Here is a 21,450-nt window from a genome sequence, read left to right as displayed (position 1 = left end):
AGCAAAGTCACAAGGGTTTGGAGCTACAGAGGTTCTTAGTAGGACTTTAAAGAATCTGAAGAAAAAATTTATTTGTTGCAATTAACAATAAGGATAAATATCAAAATACAAAACAATACGCAATGTGGAGAGAGAAAAACTATTACGATGCGCAGCAAGTTTGGAAAATAATGGCGTCTATTTATTGAGTGCTTGACTGCATGCCAGGCACCGACCAAGGTATTTTTCATATATTCTCACTGAATCCTCACCCATCTTCAAGGTAGGTACTACTATCATCCCCAATAAGGGGTATTCCTTACCAATAAGGAAACTGAAGGACAAAATGTCACTTTCCCAGAAGCAAAGCCCAGGCTAGAATTCAGACAGTCTGATTCCAAAGAGTGAACTCACCCTCACAGCAGGTAATCAAATATTAGAGAAAAAGACTGAAAGGGAACATGCCAATGTCTTCACAGCAGTGTGATAACCAGTGAGACTGAGTGGCTTTCAAGCTGTTGTTTTCCATGTTTTCTCCAATGGGCATATATTCATTCCAAAGTAATTTTTAAGTTAATATAGCTCAGTGTACCTCAAGGAACTCAAAAGGGCAATAGGAGAAATCTAAACTGTCTAGAGATTAACTGAAAGTCAAAGACTGAGAAAAATAGGCCCAGAGATAAAGATATAAGGAATTTAAATTTATTTAATCATAAAAAAAGAAACCCTGAAAACTAAGTATATTAAACTATTTGAAGGTATACTACAGAGAACATTACCTATTTGATAATGGACTCTACGATATGCTCTCTGGTTTGATTTAAAGCCATAAAATAAATCAAAAGGCCATCACTTTTGTTTTAAGTTTTGTTCCTAAAATCTTTCCACTTAAGTTTTTAAAAGTAAAGAATACACTGAAAATAGTTTAGGTTCAATTTTATTTGGGAAAGAATCATATAAGGAGGAACTTACAACATTCACTACAGAGCCACAACTTAAAAATATGCCACAATTCTTTTGAGGTGACTGATACAGATATTAGTAGGGAATAACAACCACATATTCATAATTTGAGGGTCAGAAATGATATAGGAAGTAACAATACAGATCGGTTTATTTCTACAGCACCATCTGGCCTTTATATCACCCTGCACCAGTAACTAGCAACCAGCCAACAGAGGAACTAGACAAATAAATCACCTTAACAGTAACTATAGTGAACCGAAGTCCAACTTTAGTTAAAGTGGGGCACGGGGTGGGGAGGGAGTTTGCAACATTAGAAGGGTAATCCTATAGTCAGCTTTTTGCCCACAAAAAAAGAAGGAAGGCAAGAGAGAACAGAAAAGAAAAATAATCACCTGGGACCACTATGCCCTTGAGCACTTCTTTTTACTACTGTAACTAAGAAAATTAATATGCATAGTAGCTACCCTCCAAGTCTACACAGCCAAATTTGTGTTTAGATGCACCTTCTATTTGAAAGACACAATGTTTTTAAGATTTAACAGGTATCACAATGATGACAATAATGTCTCAAAAAGAGAACTCAAATACTAACTGAAATAAAATACAGAAAGCGAAGACCTGATTCCAAGGGTTAAGCAAAAAAATCTCATGAACCAAGTATGTAAAAAGCACTTTAAACAAACAAAACCCTGAGACATTACAATTCCAGGACTGTAATTTACTAGAACTGTACAATTATTTGATTTCTATTATTCCTCCTCCTCTTTTCTTTCCTGGAAACTAATCTGATGCTACTTCAAACAGAAAACACTACAATGGTGTAGTACTTTCAGATTTAATTTTTAAATGTCTCAACAAAAATTAATTTTTAAAAAAGTTATTGTTCACTATTTGCAGATGATATGATACTGTACATAAAAAACCCTAAAGACTCCACTCCAAAACTACTAGAACTGATATCGGAATACAGCAAAGTTGCAGGATACAAAATTAACACACAGAAATCTGTAGCTTTCCTATACACTAACAACGAATCAATAGAAAGAGAAATCAGGAAAACAATTCCATTCACCATTGCATCAAAAAGAATAAAATACCTAGGAATAAACCTAACCAAAGAAGTGAAAGACTTATACTCTGAAAACTACAAGTCACTCTTAAGAGAAATTAAAGGGGACACTAATAAATGGAAACTCATTCAATGCTCATGGCTAGGAAGAATTAATATTGTCAAAATGCCCATCCTGCCCAAAGCAATATACAGATTTGATGCAATCCCTCTCAAATTACCAGCAACATTCTTCAATGAATTGGAACAAATAATTCAAAAATTCGTATGGAAACACCAAAGACCCCGAATAGCCAAAGCAATCCTGAAAAAGAAGAATAAAGTAGGGGGGATCTCACTCCCCAACTTCAAGCTCTACTACAAAGCCATAGTAATCAAGACAATTTGGTACTGGCACAAGAACAGAGCCACAGACCAGTGGAACACATCAGAGACCCCAGAAATTAACCCAAACATATATGGTCAATTAATATTTGATAAAGGAGCCATGGACGTACAATGGCAAAATGACAGTCTCTTCAACAGATGGTGCTGGCAAAACTGGACAGCTACATGTAGGAGAATGAAACTGGACCATTGTCTAACCCCATATACAAAGGTAAACTCAAAATGGATCAAAGACCTGAATGTAAGTCATGAAACCATTAAACTCTTGGAAAAAAACATAGGCAAAAACCTCTTAGACATAAACATGAGTGACCTCTTCTTGAACATATCTCCCCGGGCAGGGAAAACAACAGCAAAAATGAGCAAGTGGGACTATATTAAGCTGAAAAGTTTCTGTACAGCGAAAGACACCATCAATAGAACAAAAAGGAACCCTACAGTATGGGAGAATATATTTGAAAATGACAGATCTGATAAAGGCTTGACATCCAGAATATATAAAGAGCTCACACGCCTCAACAAACAAAAAACAAATAACCCAATTAAAAAATGGGCAGAGGAACTGAACAGACAGTTCTCTAAAAAAGAAATACAGATGGCCAAGAGACACATGAAAAGATGCTCCACATCGCTAATTATCAGAGAAATGCAAATTAAAACTACAATGAGGTATCACCTCACACCAGTAAGGATAGCTGCCATCCAAAAGACAAACAACAACAAATGTTGGCGAGGCTGTGGAGAAAGGGGAACCCTCCTACACTGCTGGTGGGAATGTAAATTAGTTCAACCATTGTGGAAAGCAGTATGGAGGTTCATCAAAATGCTCAAAACAGACCTACCATTTGACCCAGGAATTCCACTCCTAGGAATTTACCCTAAGAACGCAGCAATCAAGTTTGAGAAAGACAGATGCACCCCTATGTTTATCGCAGCACTATTTACAATAGCCAAGAATTGGAAGCAACCTAAATGTCCATCAGTAGATGAATGGATAAAGAAGATGTGGTACATATACACAATGGAATACTTACTACTCAGCCATAAGAAGTGGACAAATCCAACCATTTGCAGCAACATGGATGGAGCTGGAGAGTATTATGCTCAGTGAAATAAGCCAAGCGGAGAAAGAGAAATACCAAATGATTTCACTCATCTGAGGAGTATAGGAACAAAGGAAAAACTGAAGGAACAAAACAGCAGCGGAATTACAGAACCCAAAAATGCACTAACAGGTACCAAAGGGAAAGGAACTGGGGAGGATGGGTGGACAGTGAGGGACGGGGGGGGGGGAGAAGAAGGGGGGGTATTAAGATTAGCATGCATGGGGGGGAGGGAGAAAGGGGAGGGTGGGCTGCACAACACAGAGAGGACAAGTAGTGACTCTACAACATTTTGCTAAGCTGATGGACAGTAACTGTAATGTGGTTGTTAGGGGGGACCTGATATAGGGGAGAGCATAGTAAACATAGTATTCTTCATGTAAGTGTAGATTAAAAATTTAAAAAAAAGAAAGAAAGAAAGAAGGGGGATTACTCCTTGACAGGACAAAACTATTGGTAAATCAATGATCAACACATGCTTTAAATATCCTTAATGTTGATCACTTAAAGGGTATCAGATGATCAGCTATGGAGGTACTCTTTTCTGATAATATTCCTTTCTCTTAATTAAAAAAAAAAAACAAAACAAAAAAGCAGTTACCGTGTGCTGACCTCCAATGGGTTCTGCACAGTGGTATAGAGGGCATGTCAAAGTCTGGGCAAAGGGTCTGTTTGTTTCTATGCAGAAGATCAAGGCCTAGCTTGGATACCCAGAAAATGAACTAAGATACGATATGAGGAGGAGCTTCCGGCATCAGCACTCTCTGGAGGACTTGTGCCGGGGGATGATCATCAAAAAGCCTCCACAGGGATCCAGACGATGCTGCGGTTGTGGCTGCATCCAGCCCACCGTCTCCTGGACTTGCCATAAGAATGAGGAGGGAGATGTCTAGGCTGGCATGTGCATACAGTGAGACAACGAATTTGACCGGATCTGTACTGTTGGAACTCAACCAGGAGTTGGGAGGGGTGCAAGTTGTAGCACTCCAAAATCTTATGACTATAGACTATCTACGGTTAAAAGAACATATGGGATGTGAACAGATCCCAGAAATGGGCTGCTTTAATTTGTCTGATGGTTCAAGTACAGTTGGACAATATCTATCATATCATAGATAAATTTTCACAAATGCCTAGGGTGCCTAAATGGTTTTCTTGGCTTCACTGGAGATGGATGGTAATTATAGATTTGCTTTGTTTATGTCACTGTATTCCTATTATGTTAATATGTGTGTGCAAATTAGTTAGTAGTTTAAAACCTATACATACTTAAGGTACTATGCAAGAAGATATGTCAAAGGAATAATCAATCCTCCCATGTTTCCTTCATATGCTACATCTATAGCTTTTCTTCTTCCTTCCTAATTACAACCCTTAAATAGAATTCGTGCCTCATATCGAATTTACCGAGTATCATAATTCCTCCAGGTGGTAAAGATACCTCGAGACAAGTGCTGGGCATAGAAGCCACAGGGCATAAATCTGCAAAGAAGTAAAAAGCTAACCTTTGCAAACAATATGGCTTCTCTCACTTACCAACTTTACATTTCCCTGTATGGCCCCGGAAGATGACTGGTTAGCCAGAGACGGGTAAGATTCCTCAAGGGAGGAACAACCTAAGACAGGCACAGTCGCAGGGGGGCCATCAGGTGAGAATTTGGGGATCAACAGAGGTGAGGCTCAGAACCTCACCCCCCCTACTTTGAGAGAAATCTTCTGCATCCGTGGATGTCTTGCTGCCCTTGTCTAGCCTGGATTAATACTTAGTCCATAGGCACACACCTGATCATCTACATTTGCCCTCTTACAGCACTAAACTATGTTTTCTACCTTTATCTTGCATCTACCTACCACTTCAGCATTTTATTAAAAATAAAAATAGTAATAATAATAGGAGAAATGTGGGATCAACATATAAATCAAGTACAAAAATCAAACGAATATTCATATTTGACCTGATTGTTTATAGTTCATAATGCGTGATCAAAACCGAAAGTTTCTGTGATGGCTGCCCTTGTACTGTTCACCATGTAAGAATTTATTCACTATGTAAGAATTCGTTCACCATGTAAGAACTTGTTCATTATGCTTCAGAAGATTGGAGACTGACGAAAATTAGGCTTGAGATGGATTAATGATTGTACACTGAGCGTTGACCCCCCTATACTGAATTTTATTGTTGTTAACAACCATTTGGATCAATAAATATGAGAGATGCCCTCTCAAAAAAACAAAAACAAAATAAAAATAAAAAAATAAAAAATAAAAGTAATAATAATAATAATAAGGGAGAAATGTGGGATTCACATATAAATCAAGTATAAAAATCAAACAAATATTCATATTTGACCTGATTGTCTGTAGTTCATAATGCGTGATCAAAACCGAAAGTTTCTGTGATGACTGCCCTTGTACTGTTCACCATTTAAGAATTTATTCACTATGTAAGAATTCGTTCACCATGTAAGAACTTGTTCGTTATGCTTCAGAAGATTGGAGACTGACGAGAATTAGGCTTGAGATGGATTAATGATTGTACACTGAGCGTTGACCCCCCTATACAGAATTTTATTGTTGTTAACAACCATTTGATCAATAAATATGAGAGATGCCCTCTCAAAAAGAAAAAAAAAACAAAATAAAAATAACAAAATAAAAAATAAAAGTAATAATAATAATAATAATAAGGGAGAAATGTGGGATTCACATATAAATCAAGTATAAAAATCAAACGAATATTCATATTTGACCTGATTGTCAGTAGTTCATAATGCGTGATCAAAACCGAAAGTTTCTGTGATAACTGCCCTTGTACTGTTCACCATGTAAGAACTTATTCACTATGTAAGAATTTGTTCACCATGTAAGAACTTGTTTGTTATGTTTCAGAAGATTGGAGACTGTTGAGAATTAGGTTTGGAGTGGATTAATGATTGTGCATTGAGTCCCCTATACAGAATTTTATTGTTGTTAACAACCATTTGATCAATAAATATGAGAGATGCCCTCTCAAAAAAAAAAAAAAAAAAAAAGTTACATTGTTTTATGTCAAACATTTTAATCATTTGATTTTGAGTCAACAAATATATACCAAGTATGGGCTAAGAGATTTAACAGAAAAAGACAGTACTTACCCTCACACAGAGTGCAGTCTAGCAGGGAAGACAGACATGAAACAAGGACTTACAACAATAAGTGTAATCAAATAAAAGGTACAGGGAAATCTTGAAATATAGAGCACAGGGTCCTAAACAAATGGGGGGGTGGGGTTGGTCAGGGAGGTAGGACAGACTTCTCTGAAATACCAACATTTAAACTAAGATCTAAAAAATTAATAGCCAAGAATACTAGTGGGAGGGGAGCATACTCTAGGCTGAGGGAAGGGCATGGACGCAGTATACAAGCGACGTTAGGAAGTAAGGTATGGCTCGCACACAGAACACAGAAGGGCAAGAGAGGAGAGACTGAGAAGGGGAGGCACTGACCACACAGTGTCAGGCATTCCGGACTATTTCCCAAGGATAGTAAGTTGAATGTTTTTAGGGAAATTGGGAGTAATACAGTTGAGATTTGCTTTGGGATTATCAATTGCAGTTTTATTTCTTGCCTATAATAAGAATGGATCAGAAGAGATACAACTAAAAGTGAAACCTGATTTTGCAAAAAAAATCAGAGGATTCAAAGAACAAAACTTCATTTTTTTAAAAATTCAATTAATGTTTGCCAACAAGATTTCTAAGGCTTTCTCAGGGAACTGAATATTTCTCTCGAATTTAAGTATTTATCTAGCAAGACACAAACTTGAAAGAATGTATTATGTTTCTAGAGTTCACATCCCGAGGCATAATTAAAAACGCTACTATACTCAAAATCAATAGATACAGGTGGTACAAGACTATGTATAAACATTTTCAGAGAAGGCAAAAAATGGCATATAAATGTGATATAAAGCTAAATGCAGAACATCACAAACAAAATAACGAGGGATATAACTAAACTGGCTACTACCTTAAATTTGTTTCCTTATTAATAAAGTGGGGATATATTCATGAAAAGCAAATGAGACAATGTTCTGTAAACTCAAATATGCTAACATTTACATTGACTGTTTTAAATCAGATCCTCATATGTTATAAAAGTAAATCTTACTGACCACATTTTTCCCTTTAGTTTTTAAAAAACTTTTGTGGAAGATTATTTTCCTCCGCAGCTTTCTTAAGGAGATAAACAAACTGCTGTTCTGCTTATATATATCTACTCAGCCTGATTGTGGACTTCCCAGGTTCAAGATGTCTAGGACGATCCCTAGACATCCCTCAACCGTTAACTTCAAAGATTCCCTGAAGAAATTTGAAATGGCAGAGACTTTATGAAGAAAGTTTGATTATCTGTTTCACTTATACAAATATCAAATTCAACATTAAACTCAATAATCAATCTGGAAAAATACATGACACAAACTAAAAGGGGAAATGGTTAATGCTCCCTAATCACTACTGGAATTGCTCACCAGACACATCACACAGTAGGGAGGGACACCTCTCATCACATCTATAACCTAAAAAAAATTTCACTTCATTATTTACAAAAAAAAAAAAACCAGAACATTGCTACAAGAGCAACAGTTTAAACTCACCTAAGGAAAGTGTCATTCTTGAAAATGTCTCTCCTTTTTTTGGTCAATCATAATTTGAAAAGAAAATTAAGCAGAACAAAAAAATATATAAATATGTCTATTTTACGTATGTGGTACTCTGACATAATGAACATTAGCACTGCAAATACTTCCCAGGAGTCTCTCACAGCTGTCTGCTCTTAAAAGGCAAAAAAAAGACGTTAGAAGAGGAGCTGGAGGCAGGGAGAAGAAAGTTATAACAAAAATCTGTACTAAATGGAAATACAAGTATCTTTCTGAACTTTACTTGTCCCACCCCAGTTCATCAATTACATCAATTAGTACTGCTTCTTCATTTAGTGTTTACTAATACTGAAGAGTTGGGTCTATAACCAGCAGTAAAACATGATCTCTATCCTCCAGGATATAGAAAAATCAAAGGCAAATAAATGAGTATCATTCAGGGGACAGATTAAAAAACAAAAACCAAGACCAAAAAAACCTAATCGACCAACCATAATCAAGTCAGAATGATTAGATAACAAATTATAAAACCATAAGAAGAGTTCTGAAGGAAAAATAGTTAAATGAGAATAGATCAGAATAAACAGTGATGAGCAAAATCTTATAGCTTTATAATTCACATTATTTCTAATAATTATGTAAGAAATATAATCAAATGAGGAAAAAATTAACCCTACAACCCCATATCATAGCCCAGTACCAGATATATTAAGAAATTACCAATTGCAAAATAAATATAATACTGGGAATATGACAAAAAGGTTAACAGTAAAAATGAGAAGGGAAAAGAAGCCCCTCTTCAAAAAAGTACTGAAGATTGAATAGCATAGTAATTCATTAAACAGTGATTACAGGAGGAAAGGGCAGAAGGTGACCTTTATTGTCATCTACTTTGTGCCTCACTTTGCTATCTCATTTTAGCCTTCAAATAAATGGACAGGGTAGTATTAGGCCCATTTTACAGAGAAGGAAGTTGACAGGCTAAAAAATAATTTGCCTAAGGCCACACATCTAGACTCCAGCAGCCAAGATTTATGACCTAAATTTAAATGAGTCCTGCTGTCTTTGGTCAAACTAGTTTTCTCAGAGAAAACTACAGATGTAGATGAGACCTAAGACTTCTTTTAATGTAGAGTCTTCTTAGCATTAAGATGTTTGTGTAGTAAAGCTATTTTTCAAGGCAAAACTGTTTCCTTACATTGACACTTTTTTAGAATCAATTGGGTCCCCCAATCCTTTCATCCCCAACCACCAAAACCGCAACCTTGCCACAGAAGCAACAGGTAAAACAAAGGTATAGAACTACCTGGGCCAAACAACAAAGAAGATGAGGTTTTACTCTGCTAATCTGGTAAATATAAGAATGCAAGCAAGGAGATCAGCAAAATTTTGCTGTAATATGTCAAAATCTTTTCCATGAGATAAATACACATTAGGTGGGTGAGGAGAATAAAGAGAAACAAAAATCTCAATCATTCCATCATGATCAAGTAAGATTTATTCCAGGGATACGAGGATGGTACAATATTCAAAAATCCATCAACATTATATACTACATCAACAAAAAAGGCAAAAATCACATGATCATCTCAATAAATGCTGAAAAAGCATTCGACAAAATTCAACATCAATTCATGATATAAACTCTCAACAAAATGGACAGAGAGAGCAAGTACTTCAACCTAATAAAGGCTATATATGACAAACGGACAGCCAACATCATACTTTACAGCGAAAAGCTGCAAGCTTGTCCTCTAAGATCAGGAACAAGACAAGGATGCCCACTCTCCCCACTTTTATTCAACACAGTACTGAAGGTCCTAGCCACGGCAATCAACAACACAAAGAAATAAAAGGTATCAAGTTTGGTAAGGAAAAAGTTAAACTGTCACTGTTTGCAGATGACATGATATTGTACATAAAAAGCCCTAAAGAATCTACCCCAAAACTACTAGAACTAATATCTGAATTCAGCAAAGTTGCAGGATACAAAATTAATACATGGAAATCTGTGGCATCATTCCTATACACTAACAATGAACTAGAAGAAAGATAAATCAGGAAAACAATTCCATTTAGAATTGCATTAAGAAGAATAAAATACCTAGGAATAAACCTAACCAAGGAGGTAAAAGACTTATACTGTGAAAAACTACAAGACACTCATGAGAGAAATTGAAGAAGATACCAATAAATGGAAACACATTCCGTGCTCATGAATAGGAAGAATTAATATTGGCAAAATGGCCATCCTGCCTAAAGCCATCTACACATGCAATGCAATCCCTATCAAAACAGCAACAGCATTCTTCAATAAACTAGAGCAAATAGTTCGCAAAAGACCCTGAATAGCCAAAACAATCCTGAGAAGGAAAAATAAAGCTGGAGGGATTACGCTCCCCAACTTCAAGCTCTACCACAAAGCCACAGTAATCAAGACAATTTGGTACTGGCACAAGAACAGACCAACAGATCAATGGAACAAAACAGCGAGCCCAGATATAAACCCAAGCATGTATCATCAATTAATATATGATAAAGAAGCCATGGATACACAATGGGGAAAAGACAACGTCTTCACCAACTGGTTTTGGCAAAACTGGACAGCCTGGTGTAAGAGAATGAAAATAGATTATTGTCTAACTCTATACACAAAAGTAAACTCGAAATGGATCAAAGACCTAAATGTAAGTCATGAAACCATAAAACTCTTCGAAGAAAACATAGGCAAAAATCTACTGAATATGAACATGAGAAACTTGCCTGAACACATCTCCTCGGGCAAGGGAAACAAAAGCAAAAATGAACAAATGGGACTACGTCCAACTAAAAAGCTTCTGTACAGCAAAGGACACCATCATTTGAACAAAAGGGCATCCTACAGTATGGGAGAATATATTCACAAATGACATATCCGACAAGGGGTTAACATCCAAAATATATACAGAACTCACATGTCTCAACACCCAAAAAGCAAATAACCCAATTAAAAAATGGGTGGAGGATATGAACAGAAACTTCTCAAAAGAAGAAATTCAGACGGCCAACAGGCACATGAAAAGATGCTCCACATCACTAGTTATCAGGGAAATGCAAATTAGAACCACAATGAGATATCCCCTCACACCAGTTAGGATGGCTACCATTCAAAGACAAGAAACAACAAATGCTGGTGAGGATGCGGAGAAAGGGAACCCTCCTACACTGCTGGTAGGAATGTAAATTAGTTCAACCATTGTGGAAAGCAATATGGAGGTTCCTCAAAATGCTCAAAATAGACATACCATTTGACCCAGGAATTCCACTTGTAAGAATTTACCTGAAGAAAACAAGATTCCAGATTCAAAAAGACATATGCACCCCTATGTTTATCACAGCACTATTTACAATAGCCAAGAAATGGAAGCAACCTAAGTGTCCATCAGTAGATGAACGGATAAAGAGGTGCACATATACACAATGGAATATTATTCAGCCATAAGAAGAAAACAAATCCTGCCATCTGCAACAACATGGATGGAGATAGAGGGTATTATGCTTAGTGAAATAAGACAGGAAAAGAAAGACAAGTACTAAATGGTCTCACTCATTTGCAGAGTATAACAACAAAGCAAAACTGAAGGAACGTAACAGCAGCAGAGTTACAGACTCCATGAAGGGACTAGCAGTTACCATAGGGAAGGGAGTGGGAAGGACGGGTAAGGAGCGAAGGAGAAGGGAATTAAGGGGCATTATGATTAACATATAATGTAGAGGGGTCAAGGGGAAGGCAGTATAGCACAGAGAAGACAAGTAGTGACTCTATACATCTTACTATGCTGCACAGTGACTGCAGTGGGGTGTGTTGGGGGTGGAACTTGATAATAGGGGTGAATGTAATAACCACAATGCTGCTCATGTGAAACCTTCATAAGATTGTATATCAATGACATCTTGATAATATATATATATATATATATATATATATATATGTAAGTCCTGGGGATGGAAGTGCAGCTTGGAGAAATAGTCAATAATTCTGTGTATCTTCCAATGCTGAGACAGTAGCTGCGCTAGCTAGGTTGAGGACTTAATAATGGGGGTGTGACTGTTGAATCACTGTGTTGTATACTTGAAAACAACATAATATTGTGTATCAACTATACCTCAATTTAAAAAAAAACACATTTAAACAATAAACAAGCACTAATGAATCTTAATTAACTTTGAAAGCAGCTTTAATGTATCTAAGTTTCTTCTTTTCTGGTCTCCCCCAACCCGTATCATTTACTGTTGAAGTAAGGTTGTCTACCATGGGCAAATACTGAGCAAATTATATTTGAAAACAGGCACATTATGGGTAAGGAGGTTGGAGAAAGGACAATACGAGAGGTTCATTAACATCTTTGAAAGTAATGCTACTATGCCAATTAACACTTCTACAAATGTCTCCATAGAAAATTAGTTAGAAGCTAGTGATAAGAGCAGATTGGTGGCATCTTTTGCTTTCATTTTTTTTGCTTTTGAAAACATTATTAAAGGAGGTTCTAGAGGGCTGGAAAGCAGATGACCACTTTGGTTCTCCTGCCCTGAAAATGAATTTCAGTTCAATTTTTACAATCTACACCAAGGACTACAAGATACAAAGTAGTAAAGATTTATAAGCCAACAATAAAATGAAACAGGATAAGGAAACATTGAGATAAGCTCAATTTGGTTCTTAAGTTATATGATTATGGGTTTTAATATTTTAATATTCCAAGTGTAATGAATTGACAACCAAGTTCACTAATAAATCTTAACTTCCTAAAAATCGGTTTCTAGGGTTTTTCTTACCTTAAAGCTATCCTTGGACCATGTCTTTATCTTCTTCCAACCATCTATTTCATTTTTCAACCCCTACCCACTGCTGGAACTTTTCCTGTCCCACCCCTGTTCATCAATTATGCATCAATTACCTATTGCCTCTTCATTTAATACATACTAATGCTGAGGAGTTGGGTCTATACAGAGAAGACATCGTCTCTATCCTCTAGACCTAACAGTGTATTAGAAAAAACAAAGGTAAATAAATGGCCAGAACTACGTGATAAAAACTATTGTAGAGATAAGTATAAGCACTTAATTCTACACAGGGACATTTAAGTTTTCAAGGATGAATAGGTAATAGTTCACAGAATAGACAAAAAAAGGGAAAGACATCACAGAGAAAAATAAAACGTGCAAAGACAAAGGGATGAAAGAGACTGGCTGATTCTGAGAAGTGCCAAAGAGCTGTACAGAAGCTAGATCACAAGGTACAGGTGAGAAATGGTGGAAAACCAACAAAAGGTCAGTTCTAGAATCACAGGGCGGAGACTATTCAGTCACTGCGGGAAAGGAGGCAGGATATGACCACATCTGCATTTTCAATTTTAGAATATTTAGAGCAGTGGTTCTCAACTGGAAGCAATCTGCCCCCAGAAACATGAGGCAATGTCTACAGACACTTATTTTGGGTTGCCACGGTATTTTGGGTTATCACGGTTGCAGGCGTGCAGATGTTACCACTGGCATTTCCTGGGTACAGACAGGAATGTAGATGAACACCCTACAATGCACAGGACAGGAGCCTACAAGAATTATCTACCCCAAATGCAACAGTGCTGAGGTTAAGCCCAGGTTTATAGCTAAATCCTAGGGTGCAGGAATAAGGCAAGAGGCAGAGGATCAGATAAATCATAAATTCTAGGAGAGCAGAGGCCATGTTCTTTTTACCATGCAATATTCCAGGTCTTAACCCAGTGCCAGATATAAAGGGACTCAATAAGTAATGATATCTAAAATAAATGACTTCCAGGCTTGGAATAACAAGTTTCGGAGGAGCAGGATTTCTATTTCACACACTTTAAAATTTGACATGAATGTGAGATATTCAAACTGAGAGATACAATAGTTTGCATTTGGTTTAAAAAAAATATGACAGGAAAATCCAATTTATCACCAACCTGATCTTAAATGAACACACCCTAAGTACAGTATGGAATCCTGGACTGGATGTTGGGGCAAGAAAAGGTAATTAGTGGAAAAATTTGGTGAGTTATGAATAGGTCCGATATTTAGTTAATAATAATAATAATATATCAATGTTACTTTAGTAATTTTGAGAGATGTATCAGATAATGTAGAATTATAACATTAGAGGAAACTGCAGATGGGGTATGCAGAAGCTCTTTCACTATCTGTGCAACTTTTCAGTAAATAACTCCTTACTCCAAAATTAAGTTTATTTTTAAAAAAAAGTACATGCAAATGTGTCAAAATTTTAATACCTGAATCTGTAATAAACATTTAAACTTGTATTTTAAAAAAGCTAAAATGTTAAGGTTTTTTCCTTCCATCAATACTTGATAACACCACACCAGCTAAGGAAGGAACACAGAAAACCTTTAAATGTGGCCAGATAGAAAATGGCAAGAAGGAATCAAAAAAAACAGTCAGTCGTACCATAAAAGCTCATATTAAAAAAAAAACAAAAAACATTTCTCTACCCCTTACATTGTGGTAACTTTAAATGATGCTCCGTATCACTATGCAGTCAATTATTCTGCCAAAATACCTGATGAGTTGTTCTTTCCATTACTATCCCATTCACAATTTTATAACAATGACAAGACATTCAAGATTGACAAGACACTAAACTATGACTATAATGGTCTTATTTTGATTAGTCCAGCTTTTCTTTAGTGATTTTAAAAAATATATGTAAATAAAATAAATAAGTAGAACTGGCATTCCTGTACAGATTTTTTTTTTTAATATAAAGAACTATTGTTTTCCTGAAAATATGCACAGGAGGGGAAAAAAACATTTATCTTAAACCCTAAAAATGAAATAAAATCTTTCAGAAAGGTACAATGACCTGCTTGGTAAGGAGTTCTGTATATGAATATACCAGTTGCATTTCTCTGCTTTGACACAGAACACAAAATATTTTTGCTATATTTACATTCCCTATATCCATGTCAGCAATAGTTACTGATCTGAACATATGACTAATACCAATTATCTTGAGTAGCTGAGTGTTATTATTTGAAAGGTTAGCTTATTGAGAATAAGGCATAGCATAGTGGAGAAGGTCTAGCTCCATGACTCCCTGAATGTGGAACTACGGTCAATGCCAAACCTTTCCATGCCTCAGTTTCCTTCTCTATAAAATAATAGTCCCCCTTACAGACCACTTGAGATTTTCAAAGAGAAAATACATGAGTAGTCAGAGTAGTGCCTGGCATACGGCAATTACTTCCATAGCAAATGTTAAGAGGAAAGTCATTTACCATCATTCCTACACATTCACTGCCTACCACAGAGCTACCTGACCACATGCTGAGAGGACAGCATACTCTCCTCCTCATGTAGATGTGCAGTTTTTCAGAGGATTAACTCCTGTATTTCACCTTCTCCTTCTTTCAAGAAAAACTATTATTCTGTGTAATTTGCTAAGTGCAAATACACTCTGGAGTCTCAAATTCTTTGTTATTTTAATAGGTGTTCATTATATGAAGATTATATTTAGGAAATCATTCACTATTTAACTGGGACAATCATATGTCATCCGTGAGTACCCACCATACAAGTATGACATAGGGTACCTTTGGAGAATAGGTCAGAGAAAATAATCCAGAAGGCATCCGAGACAAAAAGATGTAAATCATAAGAGGACAAATGAGAAGATAAAGTGAGACAGCCTAGACTGGAGTCCCACAGAAAGAGTGGAGCAGAGACTGTAGTGTAAAAGATGTGGCTCAAGACTTTCCAATGCCAATAAAAGGCATCAGAGTCAAGAAGTCTAGTTAAAGTCTCAAACAAGATTAAAAAAATATTTTTTTGACACCAAAACACAAACTGCAGAAAACCAACAAGAAAATCTTAAAAGCAAACCAGAGAAAAAGTGATCACATCCAAGCAGAAAGTTAGATCTAAACCCAAGTACATCAATCATTATATAAAGGACAATATGCCCCAAATAAGACACAATTTTGTATTTCTATGCTGCTTCTGAGATGAAGAAAACAAAAAGGATACAGAAAGGCTTAAAGTAAAACAATGGAAAAAGATACTATGAAACATTAAGCACAAGTCAGACAAAACTGTCATACTGATGATCAGGTACAGTAAGTATCCAGAAAAGAAAGAATAGCAGGATTTGGACAGATGGAAGAAAGGTAGAGTGTTACTCTCCCATCAGTGGGAGGAGGAGCTCTGATTAAATTCAATACACAGGCCTCTGCAGGTCAGAAGTTTAGGTTTGGTGGTAAAGGAAGTATAACACCATTAACCTATTTATACTACCCTAAGCCTAAGAGTGACACAGCAAAGGGAGAATTAAGTAAGATTAACCTTATAGTCACACAGTATGACCTGGAATGGACTAGGGCAAAGAAACCTGAAGCAAGACAACTAGTTTGGACATACTCTCAGTAATCAGGCAAGACAAGGGCCTGGTGGTAGTAGCGGTAAAAGGGATGAACCTAGGACATATTTTAAGAGAAGACCTGCATCAATTTTCCTTCCTTAACAGCAAACAAATGCACTATGCTTTATAAAATAGAACTAAACTATTTTTGTTTTCCACCAGTATAACTGTGATTATTATAGTCACCCATTAAATCAACATGTTTTAGTAAACAATTAAATAAATCAACGTTTTAGTAAACAATTAAAAAAAAACCAATGAGCTCTTTAAGCCTACATTAGGCACAATAATATAAAATCCATAATTAGACATTATTATGACTTCTTCACTATAAGATTACTGACATAAGGAAAAAAATGATAGTTTTCCTCTTTAAATGCTAATGTACGTAATATACAAAATCCTCTGGTTTCACAGTAACTAAAAAACATTTTTATTTTGAAAGCTCTTTGCCAAGAGGATACCAACTTGGTAATAAGCTCACACAACTCACCAATGCTGGGTGGGCTACCATAGTTAACTGGCGACTCGGGTGGTCTTCCACAATGCATTGCAGCCAGAGCAGATCCTTTCCACACAACATGCTTGCAGCCTATTAAACATACATATTTTTATGGATACAAAGATAGAACACAAAGACAAAAAGTGAGAAAATGTCTAAGAATGTCTGAATCCTGTAAGAAATTTTTCATACTTTTATTTGTGCGTAGCAAGGACTGTCTTCCAGCTCCTAACAAAGTTTGTACTCCAGGAACGCTCTGTGGAATTTCTTGTTCAAGAAGAGGTCCTAGTCGATGACATATTTGCAGCAAATGATCAGGTGCTAAGTGTCTGTAATACTTCACCTATTGTGTGAAAGACATATGTAAAATACGTGCTAAATAACGTGGTATTTTTTTTTCAGTAGAAAATACTTTTAAAAGTATAGTAATTTTTCTGGCTGGTCAACATTTGATTTTACTTGGGATAAAAGGTCACGTTTATTCTGTGAAACCACTTGACGCACAATAAAAACAGCTGCTTCAACCACAGTGTATTTCACTGGGAAGGAAAACTGCTGAAGAATTAAAGTAACCTAAGTATAACAAGTTATAAATTAACCGATGCAAGCAAAGCAAATATTGGACAATGAGAAAACACACAGCATTGTAACCTAAAATGGTATGTTTCAGTTTAACATTTTAATTTTCAAAAACTTCAAACAAAAAAAATCATCCAATTATAAAATACAGGACATGACAACATTTGCATAAGCTAAAGAGAATTGAAGGGAAAAAGCATACTATTTCATTACCTTATACTTAGGTTATCATGTTACAAAACATTTCTCACTATAGTACCTACATACTCTGGTTCTGCTCTCAAAGTATGTTCTGGGAATCCCTGGGGAGTTCCTCAAGTAAAAATTGTAACTACTACTCAGTCATCATTCTGTTTTCTCCTGAGTGTATAGTTTTCCAGAGGCCACATGTGATGTCACAACAGACTGAATGAAAAAAAAAAAGGATAAAAGAGTCTTCTATTGAGCCAGACATTAAACATTCCCAAACATGCAAATGCCTCTTCTCAGAAATTTGTTTTGGAAAATAACTTATTAAAAAATGTTACTTATACTAACATGTAATGAGTTTTTTAATATTATTTAATACTTTAAATTGTTTTAATGTTTTAAATGGTAAATATGAATAGATTATAATCCACATAAACAAAGGAGCTGCAATAGTTCTTATTACATAACAGGGGTTCTGAGGTGAAGAAGTTTGAGAAATACTACCCAAGGTCATGTAGCAATGTTAATTTCAGTGTGACTGTCTTCTAAGATGGATTCAGGGGAAGTGAGGGGTTAAACATTTCATTCCACCTTGCAGTATCTGTTACAGTCTAACTGCAGGACACCATGAACGGTTTTCTAAAAAGCTGGCTAATATCCTTCTAAGCTAAGCCAATTAGGAGGAACCTACCTTACTGTCCATCATAATACAACCCTGTTATGGAGAAGACATGGAGCCACACTGCCACACACGCTTCATTTAAAACCATATAGACTCTGGCATATAGTAACTGGTCAGGAGCTACTGGAAGAATGGGCACTTCTGGAAAAGGGGGGGTCCCACATAAATACACATACTATGCTTCTGCTTTGGAGATACACAAAGCACAATGACATTATAGCCTCTGAAAAATCCTGAGATAAATCTATTTAATTTTGTTTAATGCACAATTTCCTGTACTGGTTTAGCTTTTTTCCCTAATATCATCATCATCTTGACTCACACTTTTTCAAACACTAATATGATTACCTAAACAGAAAAAGCATTTAGAAGAAAATACAGAATATACCAAAATATTAATTTTTAGAATTATATTTATACTTTTCTTTAATTTCCCTAAAATAATTTACTTAAAAATAAATTTAAAAGTCCAGCCTACCTATGGAGTCCCTTCCAGTTTAATACCTGTATGTGATAATTATTCTAATGGGACTTCTTTAAGTTGATCAAAATTCCTTTTACATACTTCAATTTTGTGATGAGCCTATTTTAGGGTCTTCTTGTAAAAATAACATTTCAGGTAAGTGAAACTGAAAAATCCTTACTGCAGAATTTCAGTAAAATACCATAAATCTACTTTTCCAAACTAAATCTTTCTTTGGTGATTTAGCATATTTCAATTTTTCTTATTAACTTTCGTAAGATACTTTCAGTTCTTAAACTCTTCATGCTTTCTGGCTGTGAGACCTTCACAAGCTGATCCCTCCCCTGGGGATCTCTTGACTACCCACCTCCACACCACATTCTCCTTTATGTCTCAGTCTGCCTCCCTGCCTTCCATGATCTGTTACAACAACCCCTCTTGCCCTTCTTTTTGGACAGTCTGTGTTTCCACAGCACATTATATTCCTTCCCAAATGTTCCTGTAGCCCCCTCCCAGTACTTTGTGGTACTTATCCTAACACATTCATTTAAGTAATAGCTATCATCTTCTTCCCATAAAGAACACACATAACAGGCCCTATCACTCTCTTGGCCTGTTGGGGGATTCATGAGACCCCTGCACTGTACTAAAGTTGCCCATTTACTTGTCCTATCCTACATAAGATGACATGGGATTAGATCTTGTTTACCAGTCTAATCAGTATCTAATGCAGTACTTAAGTTAAATGCTTAATAAATTGTTAGATTAATGAACACATGAAAATATGCTAACTACTGACTGCTCCTCTTCTATCCAGCCATTAAGGTCCAGGGCCCCAAGGCCAGTTCTGGACCCTCTCTTCTCATTCTACACTGTACTCTCTCCTTGGCCAGTCCTTATGCCAACTATACCCAATTCTGTTTCTACAGTCTAGGCAAGCGTATCAAACTCTCTTGAAAAACGTCTCTTTGGAGTTCCAAAGCCTCCTCAATTCAATATACGTAAAAATGAACTCATGGTCCTCAAGTCAACACCCACTAAAAAACATTCCTTATGTTGGTGAACGGCAACACCATCTATCCTGCCTCAAACCAAGAAGTCACTTTTTTCACATTGCCCATTCCTCCTTCCCATCTCAATCCCAATATCCTAGCAATCACAAAGCCCAAGTGGTTTTTCCTTCTTATTCTAAAAGCCATCTGCTTCTATCTCCATAATTAACTGCCCAAGTTCAAATCATCTTTTGCAATAAACTCTCATCTTTCCCACATCTACTCATGCCTTCTACCTCATTCAAATCTACTTGCAATTAGAACGCTCTTTCCAAAACATACCTGGTAAGTCAACCCGTACTTAACACAACAGATGCTTTTGCTCCTAGGAAATCCAAATCTTTAACATGATCTACAGACCCTGAAATGGAGTGCTTCAGGAGGCAAATTCCAGCCCCCATGTCACATTTAGATACACTGGCCTTCTTTTGGGCTGTACTTGGTTTCTCTCCTGTGAGGCTTTTCCCTAGGGGCTGCACTCTCTGCATGGCCCCTCTGCCCGGACAACTCTATGTGCTGAAGATCTTCCCGCTGTGACCTCCTTTGTTTTTCTTTACCTATTCAGTTTAAATGTGTTATCTTGGTTGCAAGTCTCAGTGACTTTTCCTTAACTCGAGTACCAGTTTATGATTATACATTTAAAAGTGTAATGTTTTCATGTTTTTCTTCTCAACTGCACCATAAACTACAAGAGAACAGAGACTACATCTCTTTTTGTTCCCAACTGCATCACCCCCCCACACACCAAATACATATTTTTAAAATAAATGAAAATTGCATTTTGCTGCTTTTTCTAAACACTATTTTTCATGAATATTAATCCATGTCACTATGATCAATATTTAAAATGTAAAAACAAAACCAAATTTTTAAAAATTACAATAGCTCCTTATAGAGCTTTACAATTTTTTAATTTTCAAATTAGTAAAAACTCTGTTTAATATCAACTTACACTTTTTAATTTGAATTTTTATTTATACTAGCAAACAATTAAAAAGAAAACCTGAAAACAATTGTAATAAATTCCCTTACTAAAATGTATTTGGAGTCTCAGTAATTGTACACTATTATTTGGGAAAAACAAAAGGAAACAAACAGCCTCAAGTCCCATGACTACAGTTGCTTTCAAACTCTTAAGACATTCAATACATAAAAAGCATGAACAAATTATAAAGTTAAGTGTGATAAAATATTAAGAACATTAAAACAACCAACACTTAGTGGCTGCACACTAAACGCCTATGGCAAGTGTGATAACTTTTACATACAAAAGTTCAGTTAATTATTTTAAAAACCCTAAGAGGTATGTACTATTACTACCTTCCATAAAGAAATGATGGTACAGGAAGATAAGACAAGCTTCCCAAGGTCACACACACTTGGTGGGCAGCAGAGATGAGAGTTGG

General features: G+C 36.1%; 1 protein-coding gene across 2 annotated transcripts in view; it reads right to left on the bottom strand.

Moving 5' to 3' along the window:
- The window catches only part of PHIP (PHIP subunit of CUL4-Ring ligase complex), a 137,951-nt gene that overhangs the window by 105,472 nt on the left and 11,029 nt on the right, over positions 1-21,450 (bottom strand). For both annotated transcript variants that reach the window (XM_073224812.1, XM_037006099.2), the window contains exons 5-6: positions 17,272-17,422; positions 17,071-17,169 (exon numbers count right to left, since the gene is read on the bottom strand). In XM_073224812.1, coding sequence (XP_073080913.1) covers positions 17,071-17,169; positions 17,272-17,422 — 250 coding nt within the window. The remainder of the gene's footprint in view (positions 1-17,070; positions 17,170-17,271; positions 17,423-21,450) is intronic.

Source organism: Manis javanica, chromosome 16 (assembly GCF_040802235.1).
Source record: "Manis javanica isolate MJ-LG chromosome 16, MJ_LKY, whole genome shotgun sequence".
NCBI lineage: Eukaryota > Metazoa > Chordata > Mammalia > Pholidota > Manidae > Manis > Manis javanica.
The sequence above is the reverse complement of the archived record's forward strand: the minus strand, read 5'-3'. Positions and strand labels throughout refer to the sequence as shown.